The sequence below is a fragment of the Saccopteryx bilineata genome, chromosome 4 (genome assembly GCF_036850765.1).
Source record: "Saccopteryx bilineata isolate mSacBil1 chromosome 4, mSacBil1_pri_phased_curated, whole genome shotgun sequence".
In the NCBI taxonomy this organism is placed as follows: Eukaryota; Metazoa; Chordata; class Mammalia; order Chiroptera; family Emballonuridae; genus Saccopteryx; species Saccopteryx bilineata.
This window is the reverse complement of record NC_089493.1, coordinates 228,929,587-228,945,900: the sequence shown is the minus strand read 5'-3', so window position 1 is coordinate 228,945,900 and position 16,314 is coordinate 228,929,587. Positions and strand designations below refer to the sequence as shown.

Sequence of the window (16,314 nt, the reverse complement as noted above, 5' to 3'; positions counted from 1 at the left end):
AAGTAAACCCTAAGTGAACTCCATACAGTTCTGCTACGAAGTACCCTATATGAAACTGCATACATAGCACATAGCTCCCTTGCAATTTCTAGACTTTACATGGATTTCACAGTGTTCTCTTTAAGGCCCCAAATCTTGGGATGTAAGTCATAATAATTCTTCTGACCTTCACTTTTAAGAGTTCATCATGGGTTTATTTCCCAGGCAACTTTAAAGTCCTATTTATACCTAGCACCCCCAAGATCCATTCTAGCTGTTCTATGACTGACTCTATGACCAATCCCTCCATCAGATTTCTCTTATTTAAAAAAAATATATTATTTATTGATTTATTTTATTTTAGAGATAGGAGAGGAAGAGAAGGGGGGGAGTGGGAAAGAAGCTGGAAGCACCAACTCATAGTAGTTGCTTCCTGTATGCACCTTGAATAGGCAAGCACAGGATTTTGAACTGGTGACCTCAGAGTTCCAGGTCAACGCTTTATCCACTATGCCACCACAGGTCAAGCGCAGATTTCTCTTAAATCTCCTTTTTCAACTTCCAACCTTGTTAGACCTACTCTCTTGCTGATTACAGTTTTAGAGGTCAGATAACATACAGAGGATGGTATGGAGGAAATATTAGAAAAGAATTATAGTAAAGGTCCTGGCCGGTTGGCTCAGTGGTAGAGCGTCGGCCTGGCGTGCAAGGGGTCCCGGGTTCAATTCCCGGCCAGGGCACACAGGAGAAGCGCCCATTTGCTTCTCCACCCCTCCCCTTCTCCTTCCTCTCTGTCTCTCTCTTCCCCTCCCGCAGTGAGGCTCCATTGGAGCAAAGATGGCCCGGGCGCTGGGGATGGCTCCTTGGCCTCTGCCCCAGGTGCTAGAGTGGCTCTGGTCGCAATAGAGCGACGCCCCAGAGGGGCAGAGCGTGGCCCCCTGGTGGGCGTGCCGGGTGGATCCCGGTCGGGCGCATGCGGGAGTCTGTCTGACTGTCTCTCCCCGTTTCCAGCTTCAGAAAAAAAAAAAAAAAAGAATTATAGTAAAACCCCCAAATATATTGCAATTCCGATACTAGATATAAAAAAAGAAAATCAGTAAAAATAGTTACTGAATGTGCTTATAAGTATTACCTGATATAATCCTCAGAATAATGCTATAAGTAACCTTATTTTACACATAGAGAGACAGAGCTTAGGGAAAAAATGTGGTAGAGCTAGGATTCGAATATAAGCAATTTGACTTCCAAGCCTGGATTCTTAAACATTGAGCCATATTGTTGCATTCCTAGTGAATTAAGGTAACAAAAGTGGCTCCCAAAACCATCTTCTGATCCCCAATACTATGACCTTACATTATACCAGATTGGATATATTGTTCTAGTGAACTGTATTTTCTGGTTAATCCTTTTGTAGTAAAAAGTATTATCTTGGTAGCTACTGGCATTTGTAAGTACATTTATGTTCTAGTTAGGCTATCTCTTAGTTTTGATCACTGTAACACAATCTGCTTTTTGTTTATCAAAAAGGAAATCCTCTTCTCCCTTAACAGAACCATGATTCTCTTCAGACAACAACTGAGCCCAGCCTAAGAGACACATAATGATCATAATAATTGGCATAAGCCAGTCATCCACATATTATTTTCCTTTTGCCAGTCACTGCTTAGGGTTGAGTAGATGAAACAGTTCAAATGAGATAGAGGTGAATGCCTTGAGTGTAGGGTTTCTGAGAAAAAATTTTCTCCCTGATAAAAAAAAAAGAATATAGGAAAAGAAAACCTGTGGTCAGGGTCGCTTCCCTCTTTCATGGTTGAGACACAAATTATGTAAGAACATACTAAAAATGTATGTAGCCATACCATGGAGAGACAAGGATGGAAAAGCCAGAATTCTTGATGATCTCACAAAATCACTGAACCAAGCCTGAGCCTGCTTATATTCATGACAAGTAAATAACAAAAATATCAAAATATATTATATTTTTCCTTTAAATTGGAATTCTATTGAGGAGGGAGCAAGCCTCCCTTCTCCCTTGAGAGGGGAGAAACCAGAAGAATACAAGGGAAAGGAGTCAGCAGGGATGACTGAGTCAGCCAGTTATAAATGAACTACATCCCATTGTTCTCTAAATGGTTGCTTGGAGCTGCTTGCAACACAAAGCAAGAAAAGCAGGATCTGTATGTAGCTAGACCAGTGATCCGGAAAACCCTTTGCCCCTTGCTGGCTCCAACAAAACTCCTCCTCCCTCTCCTTGAGTCTTAGGAAACTTTAAACAAATGAATCATGTACCCATTGCTTGGATACTGTAAAGGTATATAACCTGTAAGAAAATATAGTTCGGGGAGCTCGTGCTTTAGTGATACTAGCCCCAAGTACTCTGCTGGCTACTAATAAATCCCCCTTTCTTTATTAATTAAGGTCTCTGAGTGTCTCCTCCCTCAGGTGTCACTTCCTGCAACACTATTATTTACAGATAAAAACTCCTAATTGATAAAAACACTTAGCATCTTAACTTCTCTGAGTTAGGTTGTCAATCTTATATCACCCAGACATGTATTTTCTTCTGATTCTCCTTTTTACACCTTTCAGGCAGATTCTATTAGCAATTCCTCCACCCTGAATAAAATTAATCACTTTTACCCTCTCAGTAGTTTTCAATAAAAAATAAAGTACAAAAAACAAACAAACAACCTATTAACTTCTCATAGTTTGATTATACTTCTTTTTTCAGCTTAGTTCAGTGGTCCCATCTCCACCTAGCTCAGGGGTAGTCAACCTTTTTATACCTACCGCCCACTTTTGTATCTCTGTTAGTAGTAAAATTTTCTAACCACCCACTGGTTCCATAGTAATGGTGATTTATAAAGTAGGAAGTAACTTTACTTTATAAAATTTATAAAGCAGAGTTACAGCAAGTTAAAGCATATAATAATTACTTACCAAGTACTTTATGTTGGATTTTTGCTATGTTTGGAGGAATAAATCTTTATAAAACAACTTACTATAGTTAAATCTATCTTTTTATTTATACTTTGGTTGCTCCGCTACCACCCACCATGAAAGCTGGAACACCCACTAGTGGGCGGTAGGGACCAGGTTGACTACCACTGACCTAGATCATCATATCCTCTTCACTATTTTCTCTCCTCAGAGTTTTAGCAGCCCAAATTCATGAACACAATTGTTTTTATACCAGACTCATCAGAGTCAGTCCCAGGCATCAGTGAAAGTATTGCCAATCAATGTAGTGTTGCTCTTAGCCAGTTTAAATTTGGGACCCTACTACTAAAAAAGATGTAAATCTCAAACATTAGAAAAATCCACAAGGCATGCTATCATGTGACCTGTCATGTCCACTATCCCTAGTCCTCTGTAAGAAAAATGACTCTGCCTAAAACTCTTCTGAATGGTTAAGAATGGTTAATCATGTTTTCTATCATGCAAAATCCCCTACTCTCAAGTGTCACTAATATGATCCTGGGATGAAGACCTTTTCTAAACCAGGGCTACAAATCTCTAAATTGGATTTGACCTATTATGTGGCCTAACCTACAAAGTCAAACAGATGATCTGATTTAGGGTGTACAGGTGGGAGAGAACACAGGCACATCTATGGAAACAGAAACATTAGACATTTTGAAGAGATAATGGAAATCAAAGGATTCACCAGGCATAGTAAAGGAATGATGGTTCACAGTATACCTAAATTATAAGAAAGTAAAAAGTAGAAGCCAGAACTTATGAAGTAGAAAAAGATAAACATAGTGAATAAATAAGCCAGTCAAAAGTAAGAAGAGAAGCAATGTTATGTAGCAGCGTCACTTTCTCGAGAGTTGGGATCGTTTCACAATAGGTGATCATTGTGCATCTGTTATCATGTGCATACTTTATAAGAAAGCATGGAAATGGTGCAGACCAAACCATCTGCAAAAGCATTATTTAATTGCTTATGATTTTCAGTATCAATAATAATTTGTTTTTATTATTCTGTATAATATAAATTCATCCCAAGGAAAGAGTAAAAGAAAAAAGAATCAATCAATCAATTCAGAAACTCACTGAGAAATATAGAACAAATGGCAGAAATAGAATTCACACTCTGGGTTCCAGAGGAGCTTGGACTTTTTCCAGCTACATGAACTGTTGTATTATCCCTTCATACGGTATAGATTATGAGTGCTCACCAAATCGGAAAACACACACCCACACACCACACACACACTCCCCACCTCTTTATATAATTAGACTCATTTCTAGGCTGAGCAGTCAAAACCCTCTCCGCATTCTTCATTCTCTCTTGACAAGCCCTAACAACTGTGAATGGCTATGTTGAAATGCAGAAAACCTGAGATAAACAGGTGATTATTTTAAAGATCTTGAAACTGATATGACAGGCTAAGTATTTTAATCAGGGCAATGTAGGTTATATGCTGGGGTAACAATATCAATCTCAATGGCTGAATGCAATATAAATTTATTTCTCCATTATCAGAATTCAGCTGCAGGCTTGGACTATTCTTCAGGACATTTGTCCTCCATGTGGTAATTCAGCAGTATAGCTGGCCTTAATGCTATGGCTTTGCTTAAAAAATAATAATGACCCTATAAAGACACCTTTCCTTGTTTTATAGATTTTACTGTGAGAAACACATCCTACAGAGAGAAAGGAAATCTAAGTATTAAATGAGATCTTTTTGTTCATACTTCTTTGTTCTATCAATAAGTAGCAATTAACCTGAAATTTCCAAATCTTCACCACCTTCCTACACAGCAAAATAACAAATTAACTAAGAATGCTCATTCGGCAACTACTAATGCAGAGCCTACACACATAATGTTCAGGACTGAGGATTCAGCAGGGAGTAGGACAGACAGGAGCTTCTTCTCCTAGAGATTCTATATTAATCTTAGGAAGCCCACTCTGTTCCTAGCATATAGTTTTCAATTTCTACAGAGAGAATCTAATTGTTCTTTGAAATATTTCCAGACTCAAAGTGAAAGTTATTTCTTGTAAGAATATGCTCCAAAAATATGCAGTTAGGATGACAACTGGAAACAGAGAGGGGCCGTAGGGTGAAAGCCCTGAGCGGATGAGTGTCCAGAGGTCTCTCTGACCTGTACTGGATACAGTGCGTGCTGGAAACAGTGCGTGCTGGAAACAGCAAAGCAGCAGGGTAACATTCGCAACAAGGAAAGCGTTTACGCTCTCAGAACAGAGATTAGAAGTCACCGTGTTCCTTGTCCCTTTACTTCACCTCCTGAAAACTTCTGCTGTCTGCTTCCTTGAGTTATCTGTACTGCTAATAAATATCTGAGTAAGGCTGGGGACAGGGCTTCAGTCCTTTGAACCTGGGGCTGTTGCCTCCCCTCGGCCTCTTGGCGCATTTCGTCTGGTCTCTGGGTAGTTCATTTCATTGTCCTGCAACAAGTGGTGTCCCATGTGAGGAACCGGAAGCAAATGACAGGTTTGCTACTCTGAGTTCACTGTAACTGTGACAATTTCTAGTCACATATTCATTATAACTGAGTTAAATGAAAACAAAATAATGGCCCTGGCTGGTTGGCTCAGTGCTAGAGGTCAGCCCACTGTGTGGGTGTCCTGGGTTTGATTTCTGGTCAGTGCACACACCACCTCTCCCTCTTTTGCTTCTCTCTCTTTCTCCCTCTCCTGCAGCTCTGGCTCGACTGGAGCAAGTTGGCCCCAGGTACTGAAGATGTCTCCATTGCCTCTGCCTTAGGTGCTAAGAAGAGCTGGACTGCTGAGCAATGGAGCAATGCTCCAGATGGGCAGGGCATCGCCCCCTAGTGGGCTTGCCGGGTGGATCCCAGTTGGGGCCATGCAGAATTCTGTATCTCTGCCTCCCTTCCTCTCACTGAATAAAAAAGAAAAAGAAAAAAAAACCAAAATAATTTGAAAGTTTAATGGGCTTCAAGTATTTTACAAGTAAAATATTCTCAGTTAAGGAAATTATGATTTTAGCCTATTCTTCTCACTTGGCAAAAATAACTAATGATGGTATGCTGTCACATACTGTGGAAGTGGGGGGACCAAAAGAGGCATTAACCAAAATAAATGGTTTTCTATCCTGTAATCTGGAAGCAAGAAGTAGGAGTTGTGAACATTTTCCACACAGTGTTAAAATCAATCAAGCTTTGGATATTGGGCAACCACCTAAATTTAGGACTTATGAATGCAACAGATACTGGCGAAAGAGTGTAGTTTTTCTTAGGCACAGTTCAGATTCTAGCAGTTAACACATGTTAGTGAGTCATTCAACAGAATCAGACTGAAAAGACTATACCCTTCCTCGTGTACAGAAATGTAGAAAATCAATCGCAATCAACATATATACAGAGGTGGGCAATAGTAAATTTACAGTTTGAGTACTGGAAACCATAGAACTATAAGTTTACTTTTGTCCACCCAATATATGTGTGATTATAAATAAGGCAAAAGTGAAATAAAAAGGATCATCCCAAAAAAGTTATCATCAGAGCCATAGTTAATAAGAACCAGAAGACGCAGGGTACTCTGTATCTTTAAAGGAACTGATGTTAACCCTTGAACAACACAGTTTGAACTGCACAGGTCCACTTAAATGTGGACTTTTCTTTTCTTCTTCTTTTACAAGAGAGACAGAGGACAGACAGACAGATATGAAGGGGAGAGATGAGAAGCATCAACTTGTAGTTGTGACACTTTTAGGTGTTCACTGATTGCTTCTCATATGTGCTTTGATCTCCCCATCAGCCCCCCCCCCCCCGTTCTGCCAAGCCAGATACCCCTTGCTCAAACCAGTGACCCTGGGCTCAAGCCAGCGACCACTGGTCACATCTCTGATCCCACACTCAAGCTGGTGAGCCTGCAGATCAGGCCATATTACCCGAACTAAGCCAGCAACCTCAAGGTTTCTAACCTGGGTCTTCAGCATCCCAGGTTGATGCTCTATTCACTGCGCCACCACTGGTCAGGATACATGTGGATTTTCAAAAAAATGATTTCTGTAAATGTATTTTTCTCTTTCTTATAATTTTCTTAACATTTTATTTTTTTCTAGCTTACTTTAAAAATACAGTATATAATGCCTATAGCATACAAATATGTGTTAATTGACTGTTATCAGTAAGACTTCTGGTCAATAGTAGGTTGTTAGTTTTGTTGTGGTGGGGAGTCAATTTACACACAGATTTTCTGTGTGTGTGTGTGTGTGTGTGTGTGTGTGTGTGTGTGTGTGACAGAGACAGAGAGAGACACAGAGAGGGACAGACAGGAAGGGAGAGAAAGGAGAAGCATTAATTCTTCATTGCAGCATCTTAGTTGTTCACTGATTGCTTTCTCATATGTGCCTTGACCGGGAGGCTAAAGCAGACCAAGTGACCCCTTGCTCAAGCCAGTGACCCTGGGCTCAAGCTGGTGAGCCTTGCTCAAACCAGGTGAGCCTGAGCTAAAGCAGACGTCCTCGGGGTTTCGAATCTGGGTCCTCCACATCCCAGTCTGATGTTCTATCCATTGTGCCACTGCCTGGTCAGGCTATACACAGATTTTCCACTGCATGGGGATCACCAACCCTAACCCCCATATTGTTCAAGGGTCAACTGTACACAGACAGCATTAAGTAACAATTATAAAATAAAGAAAATAATTTTTGCTTCAATTTTCTTCTAATCTTTCTCTATATCAAGAATAACATCTCAGTGGTAATGTAACTTTAACACTTCACAAACATTTTAGAACTTCCCCTTTAGGACAACTAGGCCTGAATTCTCTGGCTTTTATGAACCAATAGTATCTAGCTCAAATATGATTTATACCAGTGGTTCTAAATATTTGGTCTTGGGTTTCCTTTACACTCTTAAAAACTATTCAGGACCCAAAGAACTTATATTTAAATAGATTATATATATCAATATTTTACATGTTAATTAAACCTAAGAAATCTTTTATTTTATTATTATCTGTATTTTTCTGAAGTGAGAAGGGGGAGGCAGACAGACTCCCACATGTGGCTGACCAGAATCCACCTAGCATGCCCACTAGGGGGCGATGCTCTGCCCATCTGGGACATTGCTCCATTGCACCCAGACCCATTCAAGCATCTGAGGCAGAGGCCATGAAGCCATTCTCAGCACCCAGGCCAACTTTGCTCCAATGGAGCTTTGGCTGTGGGAGGGGAAGAGAGAGACAGAGAGAAAGGAGGGGGGAAGGGGGGAACAGATGGGTGCCTCTCCTATGTGCCCTGGCTGGAAATCAAACCTGGGACTTCCACATGCCAGGCCAATGCTCTACCGCTGTGCCAGGACCGAACATAAGAATCTTTTAAATATTTATCATTTGATTTAAAATAATAAATTTATCGCACAGTAACATACTTTCGTATGAAAAATATATTATCAAAAAAAGGTGAAAAAATGGTACTGATTTAGGTTTTTACAAATCCCTTTAATGTTGAACAGATAGAACTAGATAAAAAATCAAATGAGATAGAAAATAGAAAACAGGGAAATTTAAACTTTTCTTCTGCATTTCTTCATTTGCAATGTGTCAGCTACTTGAAGGATATGAAGAAAATCTAGGTTCATATAGATATGAATTTATAAAAGGGAGGAGTATTTTAATAGCCTTTTCAGATGCCAGTGTTTATTTTTTGCTATTACACCAAAACTCAACAAGAGGTTGTTTCTTAAAAATTAGTTGCAATGTGGAATTTGAAACTACATCAGTGAATATCTTGAACCGTATAAATTTGTAAGACAATGTACTATTTTGAAAATAGTTTCACCTTGCAGGTGCTCCTAAGAGGTCTCGGAGAACCCTGACCTCCCAGCCCCCAGAATTCCCTATACCACATGTGCAAAATCAGTGCTTATACTGTCCTTCTTCAATCAGCTATTAAGTCAAGAGTGTTGGTTTTCCACTCATAAAATAATAAACAAAATTTTTTAAAGAAAACTTTTAATTTTAATGCACTTAAAGAAATGTATAAAATAATAAAGGGTAGGCAGTTATGGAGAAAAAATGTGGGTTTGGAAAACAATAAACCGGCCTGACCTGCAGTGGCGCATTGGATAAAGTGTCAACCTGGAGCACTGAGGTCGCTGGTTCAAAACCCTGGGCTTGCCTGATCAAGGCACATATGGGAGTTGATGCTTCCTGCTTCTCCCCCCCCCCCACGCCCTACACTCTCTCTCTCTCTCTCTCTCTCTCTCTCTGTCACCTCTCTAAGGTGAATAAATAAAATTTAAAATAGTAAGAATTTAGAAAAAAATAAACCAGTGCATTCCTGCCACTCTACCATCTATTCTATTTTTTTTTTTTTTTTTTTGCATTTTTCTGAAGCTGGAAACAGGGAGAGACAGTCAGACAGACTCCCGCATGCGCCAGACCGGGATCCACCCGGCACTCCCACCATGGGGCGACGCTCTGCCCACCAGGGGGCGATGCTCTGCCCATCCTGGGCGTCGCCATGTTGCGACCAGAGCCACTCTAGCGCCTGGGGCAGAGGCCACAGAGCCATCCCCAGCGCCCGGGCCATCTTTGCTCCAATGGAGCCTTGGCTGCGGGAGGGGAAGAGAGAGACAGAGAGGAAGGTGCGGAGGAGGGGTGGAGAAGCAAATGGGCACTTCTCCTATGTGCCCTGGCCGGGAATCGAACCCGGGTCCTCCGCACGCTAGGCCGACGCTCTACCGCTGAGCCAACCGGCCAGGGCCTTATTCTATTTTTTACAGGCAGAAACTCTCTCAGCTCTTCTCTTGGCTGGCTCCTCCTAACAGTGACATCTTGGCTCTATATGTCAACTCTTCAGAGAGGTGGTCCCCAACTATCCCATTTAAAGAGGCTTTATTATAGATTTTTCCAAATCAATCTTATTACATAGTTGGAATATTTTATTTTCATGATTGATGCCATAAAATAATTCTATATCAGTAACAAAAAAATGCATCAAATGGAGGTTACTGATAACAATAACAAATATCACTAATTGCACTATATAATGCCTTTTCTACTTGATAAGGTTTATGGTAGTAGAAAAATAATTCTCAATCATCTACTTTTATTCTTAACCCAGTACTTAACAACATAATGATCTGGTTTACTTAACAAAATTAGTCAGGATGTAGCCATCTAGTTAATTGTAAAAAAATTCAAACCCAGAAAACAGTGAATTGTTCAATCATAGATTATCATCAGACCCCAATCACTTTACCATTCTGGATCAGCTTCCTCATATGTAAAGTGAAAGGTGTCATTGCAGTGATAGCTGTTCCAAATCTGAAATTTAAATACCTCCACAATCTAGCATCCCAAAGTAGGGCTTTAAAAACTGTTTATTAAAATCTTAATGGCTTAGAATTATTATTTATAGGTGAATTTATCTTAGAAAAATATTTTATGTGACACATCACATTTATTCATATACTAATGAAAATATTTGTAAACTTAAAGTAAATATATGTATAGTTTTGTTAGGATATTAAACATTTGCTTCAATATTAGAGCTTGATAATATTTATGACATTTTTTTCCTTTGCTGCCTAAGTTAGTGGTTTTCCATCTTACCACTCAATTGATAACACTTTGAATTAAAATACTTTGTTCTGTGAAAGATAAATGCTAAATGTTTCTGATTAATGAGGAGTACGACACAAACGGAACCATACCAAATCGTCACTTTTCCAGGTCAAAAACGGTGGAATGTAGAAGTATGCAATCTAGTTACTTAGGTGGCAAATTAAAGGCCAATACTAAGAAAGCTCTCTTAAGGACTTCTCTTCTTTTAGGTTTAATAAAATATCCAAAAGGTCCTTCTGCAATAATATTAATCCACTCAAATAAACATTAAGTGGCAATACTGTACAAAGAACTCCAGGACTTACAAATGCTGCTAAATAGAAAGCCTGCCCTTAAGAAGTTTGCATTCTAGTAGGCAAAATGACATAGTACACTGTATATAGAGCGGAAAGAAAGAATATTACAAGATATTGTGGCTGAATACAAGATTACTCCCTCTTCAGGGAAAGTGTGCCCTTTGAGGGAAAGGGATTTAGAGGTGGGGTACAAATTTATAATTTATAAATGAAAGGGACGAACTACTTTTTGGTTTAAATTCTCCCAAAGGTATCACAGACTTTTAAGACACTCATCTTCACATCTCTCACTCGGGCCCCTCTGACAGTGAGAGCGGAGAGTGGGCAACGCCAGGTCACAGAACCTTCCTTGCTAGGTTACCCGGCGGCCCATCTCAGACCTATGGGGGGAGGCTTACAGAGGCTTCGCCTCACCTGACAGTCCTGACGACGAAGTACACCAGCACGGCGCCGCTCACCACCATCAATACGGTCAGGGCCCGCTGGGTCATGGGCTTGTCGCCAGGGTTAGGGCTCACAGCGAGGACGCCACCCACTGAGCCTTCTTCCCCCGCCTTCCCTGCATGCTCATCCGCAGCCAGCGCCGCCCCGGGGCTGCTGCCATTGCCGGCCTCAGCCCCCAGCGGCCCCGCGGCTTCGGCAGGAAAGCGGCCCGGGGACTGGGCGGCGGTGGGGCCAGGAGGAAGAGGAGGCAGGGTCCGCGCTCCACGCTCCGGAGGTCCGGAGTCCGGAGCGGCCTCGGCCGCCTGCAGCAGCACCGCCAAGGGCCCTCTTAACCCGGGCAGGAGAAACAGCAGCAGGAGGGCGGAGGCAAGAAGGCGGCTGGGGCAGCAGCGGCAGTGCAACGCCTTCATCGTCCCCGGACCGGCCGCTCACCACGTCGAAGCCGCCGGGACCACCGCCCTTGCTCCAGGAGGGACCATGAGCGTGATGGAAAACGAGGAAGAAGGACCAAATCCTGGGAAGACACCCGGTCGCGGCAGGTGGCAAAGGCAACAGCAGTTGCAGAGGAGGCAGCGGCCGGGAAACCGGAAGTTCGTACATCTCAGCAGCCACTGCTACTACGGACGCTTTGGTTGCTAACTTGTAGGGACAGGCGCGTTCAGTGACGTCAGTGGCACGCTGCCTTTTCCGCACGTGCTCTGCCAGAAGGAAAGGGGTCGAGTTCCATGAGTAGGTCAGGAGTTAAAAAGTGAACTAAAAAAAGGATAGTGTCAAGTGTTCAGTAACTTTTTGCACAAGGAAACCATGAGATGGCGAGCTTTTAATTTGAGTGTCTTGGTGCAGAACTGCAGACACTAATCAATGATTAAGACGGGTTTGATGTTCCTCACAGCTCAGGTACAAATTTTAGACGTTTCTTTTTGTCTCTATGTCCGGACCTTCCTTTCCTAAGAGACTTGACTTTAGAAAACTTGTAAATTCATTCTCTGCCCTTTTGAAATACAAGTCTTTTAAAAAAGCCTTAGTCGTTTTACAATCTACGACTGTTTTAAGGACCTGGGAGCCAACCCTTTGATATGTAATCAACGAAGAAGATAGCGCTCCTATCTTTCAGTCTCTGTGGAAAGGTAGGAGCCCAGTTTAGGCAGGCGCCTTGTTTCAAGTTGCAGAACTACCTCCTGTCATGAACTAAGAGAAAAAGTTAACTTTTCCTTTGAATAAGACCAATTTGTAAACTCCAGTGGCCTATGATGTCCCCTACTTAAACTTGTAAAATCTCTTAAGGCTCTGCTTATTTCTGGGTAGTTGAACTTAAGAGTTCTGTCCTATATTAAAATAATCACAAATAATGTCTTCCATGTTTAACTTTGACATCACTAACATGGAACTTTGGCTTGAGGAGATATTAACAAACAATAATCACAAAACACCTCAACAGAAGCCAAAGTTAATATTTGTTCTTTCTAAAAGACTTATTGACTCAAATTATTTAGAATTTCTACTTGCTTAGCACGGAGCTAAATTATGAGTATTGGAGACTAGATAAATAAGATGTGATCCTTGCTCTCATACCACTTAGGTCAAATGGAGTTAACAAAATAAACAATTGAACTCATTCTGAATGCTGAAGTATCTATTATGAAGAACAAGTATCAGATCTACAGTAAAATTTTTGTAAAGGACTATTGTAGGTAGGGTGAATATGATAGTGTCTTTAGCTGCTTGGTGGTAACAAATTAATGTAATTTCCCCAGCCTGGTAGAATTGCAGGTACTAGGCATCTTAATGCTGGGTTCTAGTGTGAAGAAAACTATGGGTAACACACCTTAATTTTAGCTTCCATTCTGGCATTTACAGTAATAAGGTAGCTCTTTGGATATCATATTACCCTTATTCACAAAGTTATTTAGAGCCATATGTGGAATAGGGTTGGTATTTAATGCCACTCTTCTCCACTCTTTAAAAAAGTCCAGTATTCGACACATCAAAAAATAAATAAATAAATAAATGCCTCGTCTTTCATTCCTTACTATATTGTACAGTGTGTCCATAAAGTCATGGTGCACTTTTGACTGGTCACAGGAAAGCAACAAAAGACGATAGAAATGTGAAATCTGCACCAAATAAAAGGAAAACATTCCCAGTTTCATACCTATTTAGTGCAGTTTGATGTGGCCTCACACACAGATTTTTTAGGGCTCCTTAGGTAGCTATCCCGTATAGCCTCTACAGCAGGGGTCCCCAAACTACAGCCTGAGGGCCACATGCGGCCCCCTGAGGCCATTTATCCTGCCCCCGCTGCACTTCTGGAAGGGGCACCTCTTTCATTGGTGGTCAGTGAGAGGAGCATAGTTCCCATTGAAATACCGGTCAGTTTGTTGATTTAAATTTACTTGTTCTTTATTTTAAATATTGTATTTGTTCCCGTTTTGTTTTTTTACTTTAAAATAAGATATGTGCAGTGTGCATAGGGATTTGTTCATAGTTTTTTTTTTTATAGTCTGGCCCTCCAACGGTCTGAGGGATAGTGAACTGGCCCCCTGTGTAAAAAGTTTGGGGAGCCCTGCTCTACAGACTCATCATTGACTGATGGCCTACCAGAACGGGGTTTCTCCACCAAACTGCTGGTTTCCTTCAACTGCTTATCCCACCAAGTAATGTTATTCCTATGTGATGGCGCTTCGTTAAAAACGCGCCGATATTCACATTGCACTTTGGTCACAGATTTGAATTTAGCAAGCCACAGAACACACTGAACTTTCCTCTGTACCGTCCACATCTTGACTGGCATGGCCGTGCTCTGCTCTGCTGTATACACGGTGTTACGTCATCATCTGTGCATGCGCACATGCTGCCACATCATCCTACAGAAACTGGGAGAGTTTTCCTTTTCTTTGGTGCAGATTTCACATTTCTTTCGTCTTTTGTTACTTTCCTGTGACTGGTCAAAAGTGCACCATGACTTTACAGACACACTGTATTTTACTGTTGTGTTCTTTATCTTTATTACTACCATTATTCTTCTTCAGGATGCTCAGGCATAAAATCTTGACATCATCCTTTTCTATTGGCTTCCTGTCTGCAGCAATCCTTGCCAGTAACTGGAACATGCAAAGTGCTATGTAATTCTGAAAGAGCAGAGTCAAACTAATGGTTCCAAATGTTTAAATCATACCACGTTCTAAATTTCTCCAAATGTGACTCCGCCACCTGGATCACAATCAGAAATGGAATTTGTTAAAAATGCAGGTTCCAAGTCACTATTCCAGAAATTCTTAGCCAGAATTTTTGGAAGTGGGAACAAGGACTGTATATATTTTTCTTAAGTTCTCAGGGTGATTTTCATTTACACTGAAGTTTAAAAATCTCTTTCCTTTTCTCTCAAGCTGCATCCAGATGTTGTCAAATCTTTTCACTTCCCTGTGGTTTTCATATATTTATCAACTGGTTTCTGTTCCCTGCTTCTGACAGGGAATTATTTTTATAGTGCTAGGGCTATACACAAGCCTGCTTGGTTCCCAGCCCTACATACCTTCAACTAAACTGTACATTACAGCCAGAGTAAACTTTAAAGCTTAGATTTCTCTTAAAATAACCAACAACTGCCCTGACCGGTTGGCTCAGTGGTAGAGCGTTGGCCTGGCGTGCAGGAGTCCCGGGTTCGATTCCCGGCCAGGGCACACAGGAGAAGCGCCCATCTGCTTCTCCATCCCTCCCCTTCTTCTTCCTCTCTGTCTCTTCCCCTCCCGCAGCCAAGGCTCCATTGGAGAAAAGTTGGCCTGGGCGCTGAGGATGGCTCTGTGGCCTCTGTCTCAGGCACTAGAGTGGCTCTGATTGCTGCCGAGCGATGCCCCAAGATGGGCAGAGCATCGCCCTCTGGTGGGCATGCCAGGTGGATCCTGGTTGGGTGCATGCAGGAGTCTGTCTGACTGCCTCCCCGTTTCCAGCTTTGGAAAAAAAAAATACCAACAACAAACAAATAGATTTCTCTTCCAAAGATTCTCAATCCTCAAAAACTGACAAAGCAACTGCAAGTTATTTTTTTTGCAGAATACCATATTATTTGTGAAGTGTCATGAAACAGTCTTTTCAATTCCCTCACAGGAATTTGGAACAAGTTTCCTAAGAGGAAATACTGTATTTTGCTTATGTAGTATCAAATGAAAGATTTGGGCCCTCGCCGGGTGGCTCAAAAAATCAAGCATCAACCCAGCGCACCAGAGTTCACAGGCTCGATGCCTGGTCAGGGAATCTACAAGAAAAAATCAGTAAGTGCACAACTAAGTAGAACAACTAAGTAAAACAACGAATTGATGCTTCTCTCCCCCCCCCCCCATTCTTCCTCTCTTTCAAATCAATATGAAAAAAATTAAGGACAATTTTGGGTACATATGTCTACTTAAAAGACAAATTGTCAATTTAAGTATAATTGGTGTTTCTTATTTTTTCAATTAGTAATAATAATACTTTTTCATTTTCTTGTTTTCAGTTGTCTTGCAAAGGTGCAGTGCCAAGACCTCAAGATTTAAAAACATACAGAGGAGAAAAATTCTTAGAACATGAAATTTATATCAATTTACTAAAATTAATTTGCATATTGGAAAAAGACTACCATTATTCCAATTTCTCAGGCAACCCTGACAGCTGCCTGACCACTCTTTCATAGAAATATAGTTGAGAACCACTGGCCTACTGAGTAAATTTAAATCCCACAATGATACTGAGTGATACTTTTTAATATTAATTAAGCATTATATACCAGACATAGTGTTATCAAACGCTAAACAATGATCTTTGTTTTATCTTCACCAAGAGAAAAAAAAAGCATTATTTCTGTTTTACAATTAAGGACACTAAGCCACGTGGTAATCAGTTTGGTGAATATTCACATGACTAAGAACAAAAAAGCTTGGCAGTGAATCCAGACAGTCTAGCAGCAGAGGTAAGCTATTCCCTGCTACATTTTATCTTCTCCTAATTAAAGGTTTTCGTGATTTGAGTCTGGCTTATTGTCTTAGTCAGATA

General features: G+C 41.0%; 1 protein-coding gene across 2 annotated transcripts in view; it reads right to left on the bottom strand.

The window, feature by feature from the left end:
- Positions 1–11,858, bottom strand: part of FAM174A (family with sequence similarity 174 member A) — a 32,068-nt gene extending 20,210 nt beyond the window's left edge. The window contains exon 1 of one of the 2 annotated variants that reach the window (XM_066273902.1): positions 11,260–11,858. In XM_066273902.1, coding sequence (XP_066129999.1) covers positions 11,260–11,699 — 440 coding nt within the window. In that variant the 5' untranslated portion in view covers positions 11,700–11,858. The remainder of the gene's footprint in view (positions 1–11,259) is intronic. The other variant, XM_066273901.1, reaches the window with a different exon arrangement.
- Positions 11,859–16,314: the final 4,456 nt, after the last annotated feature.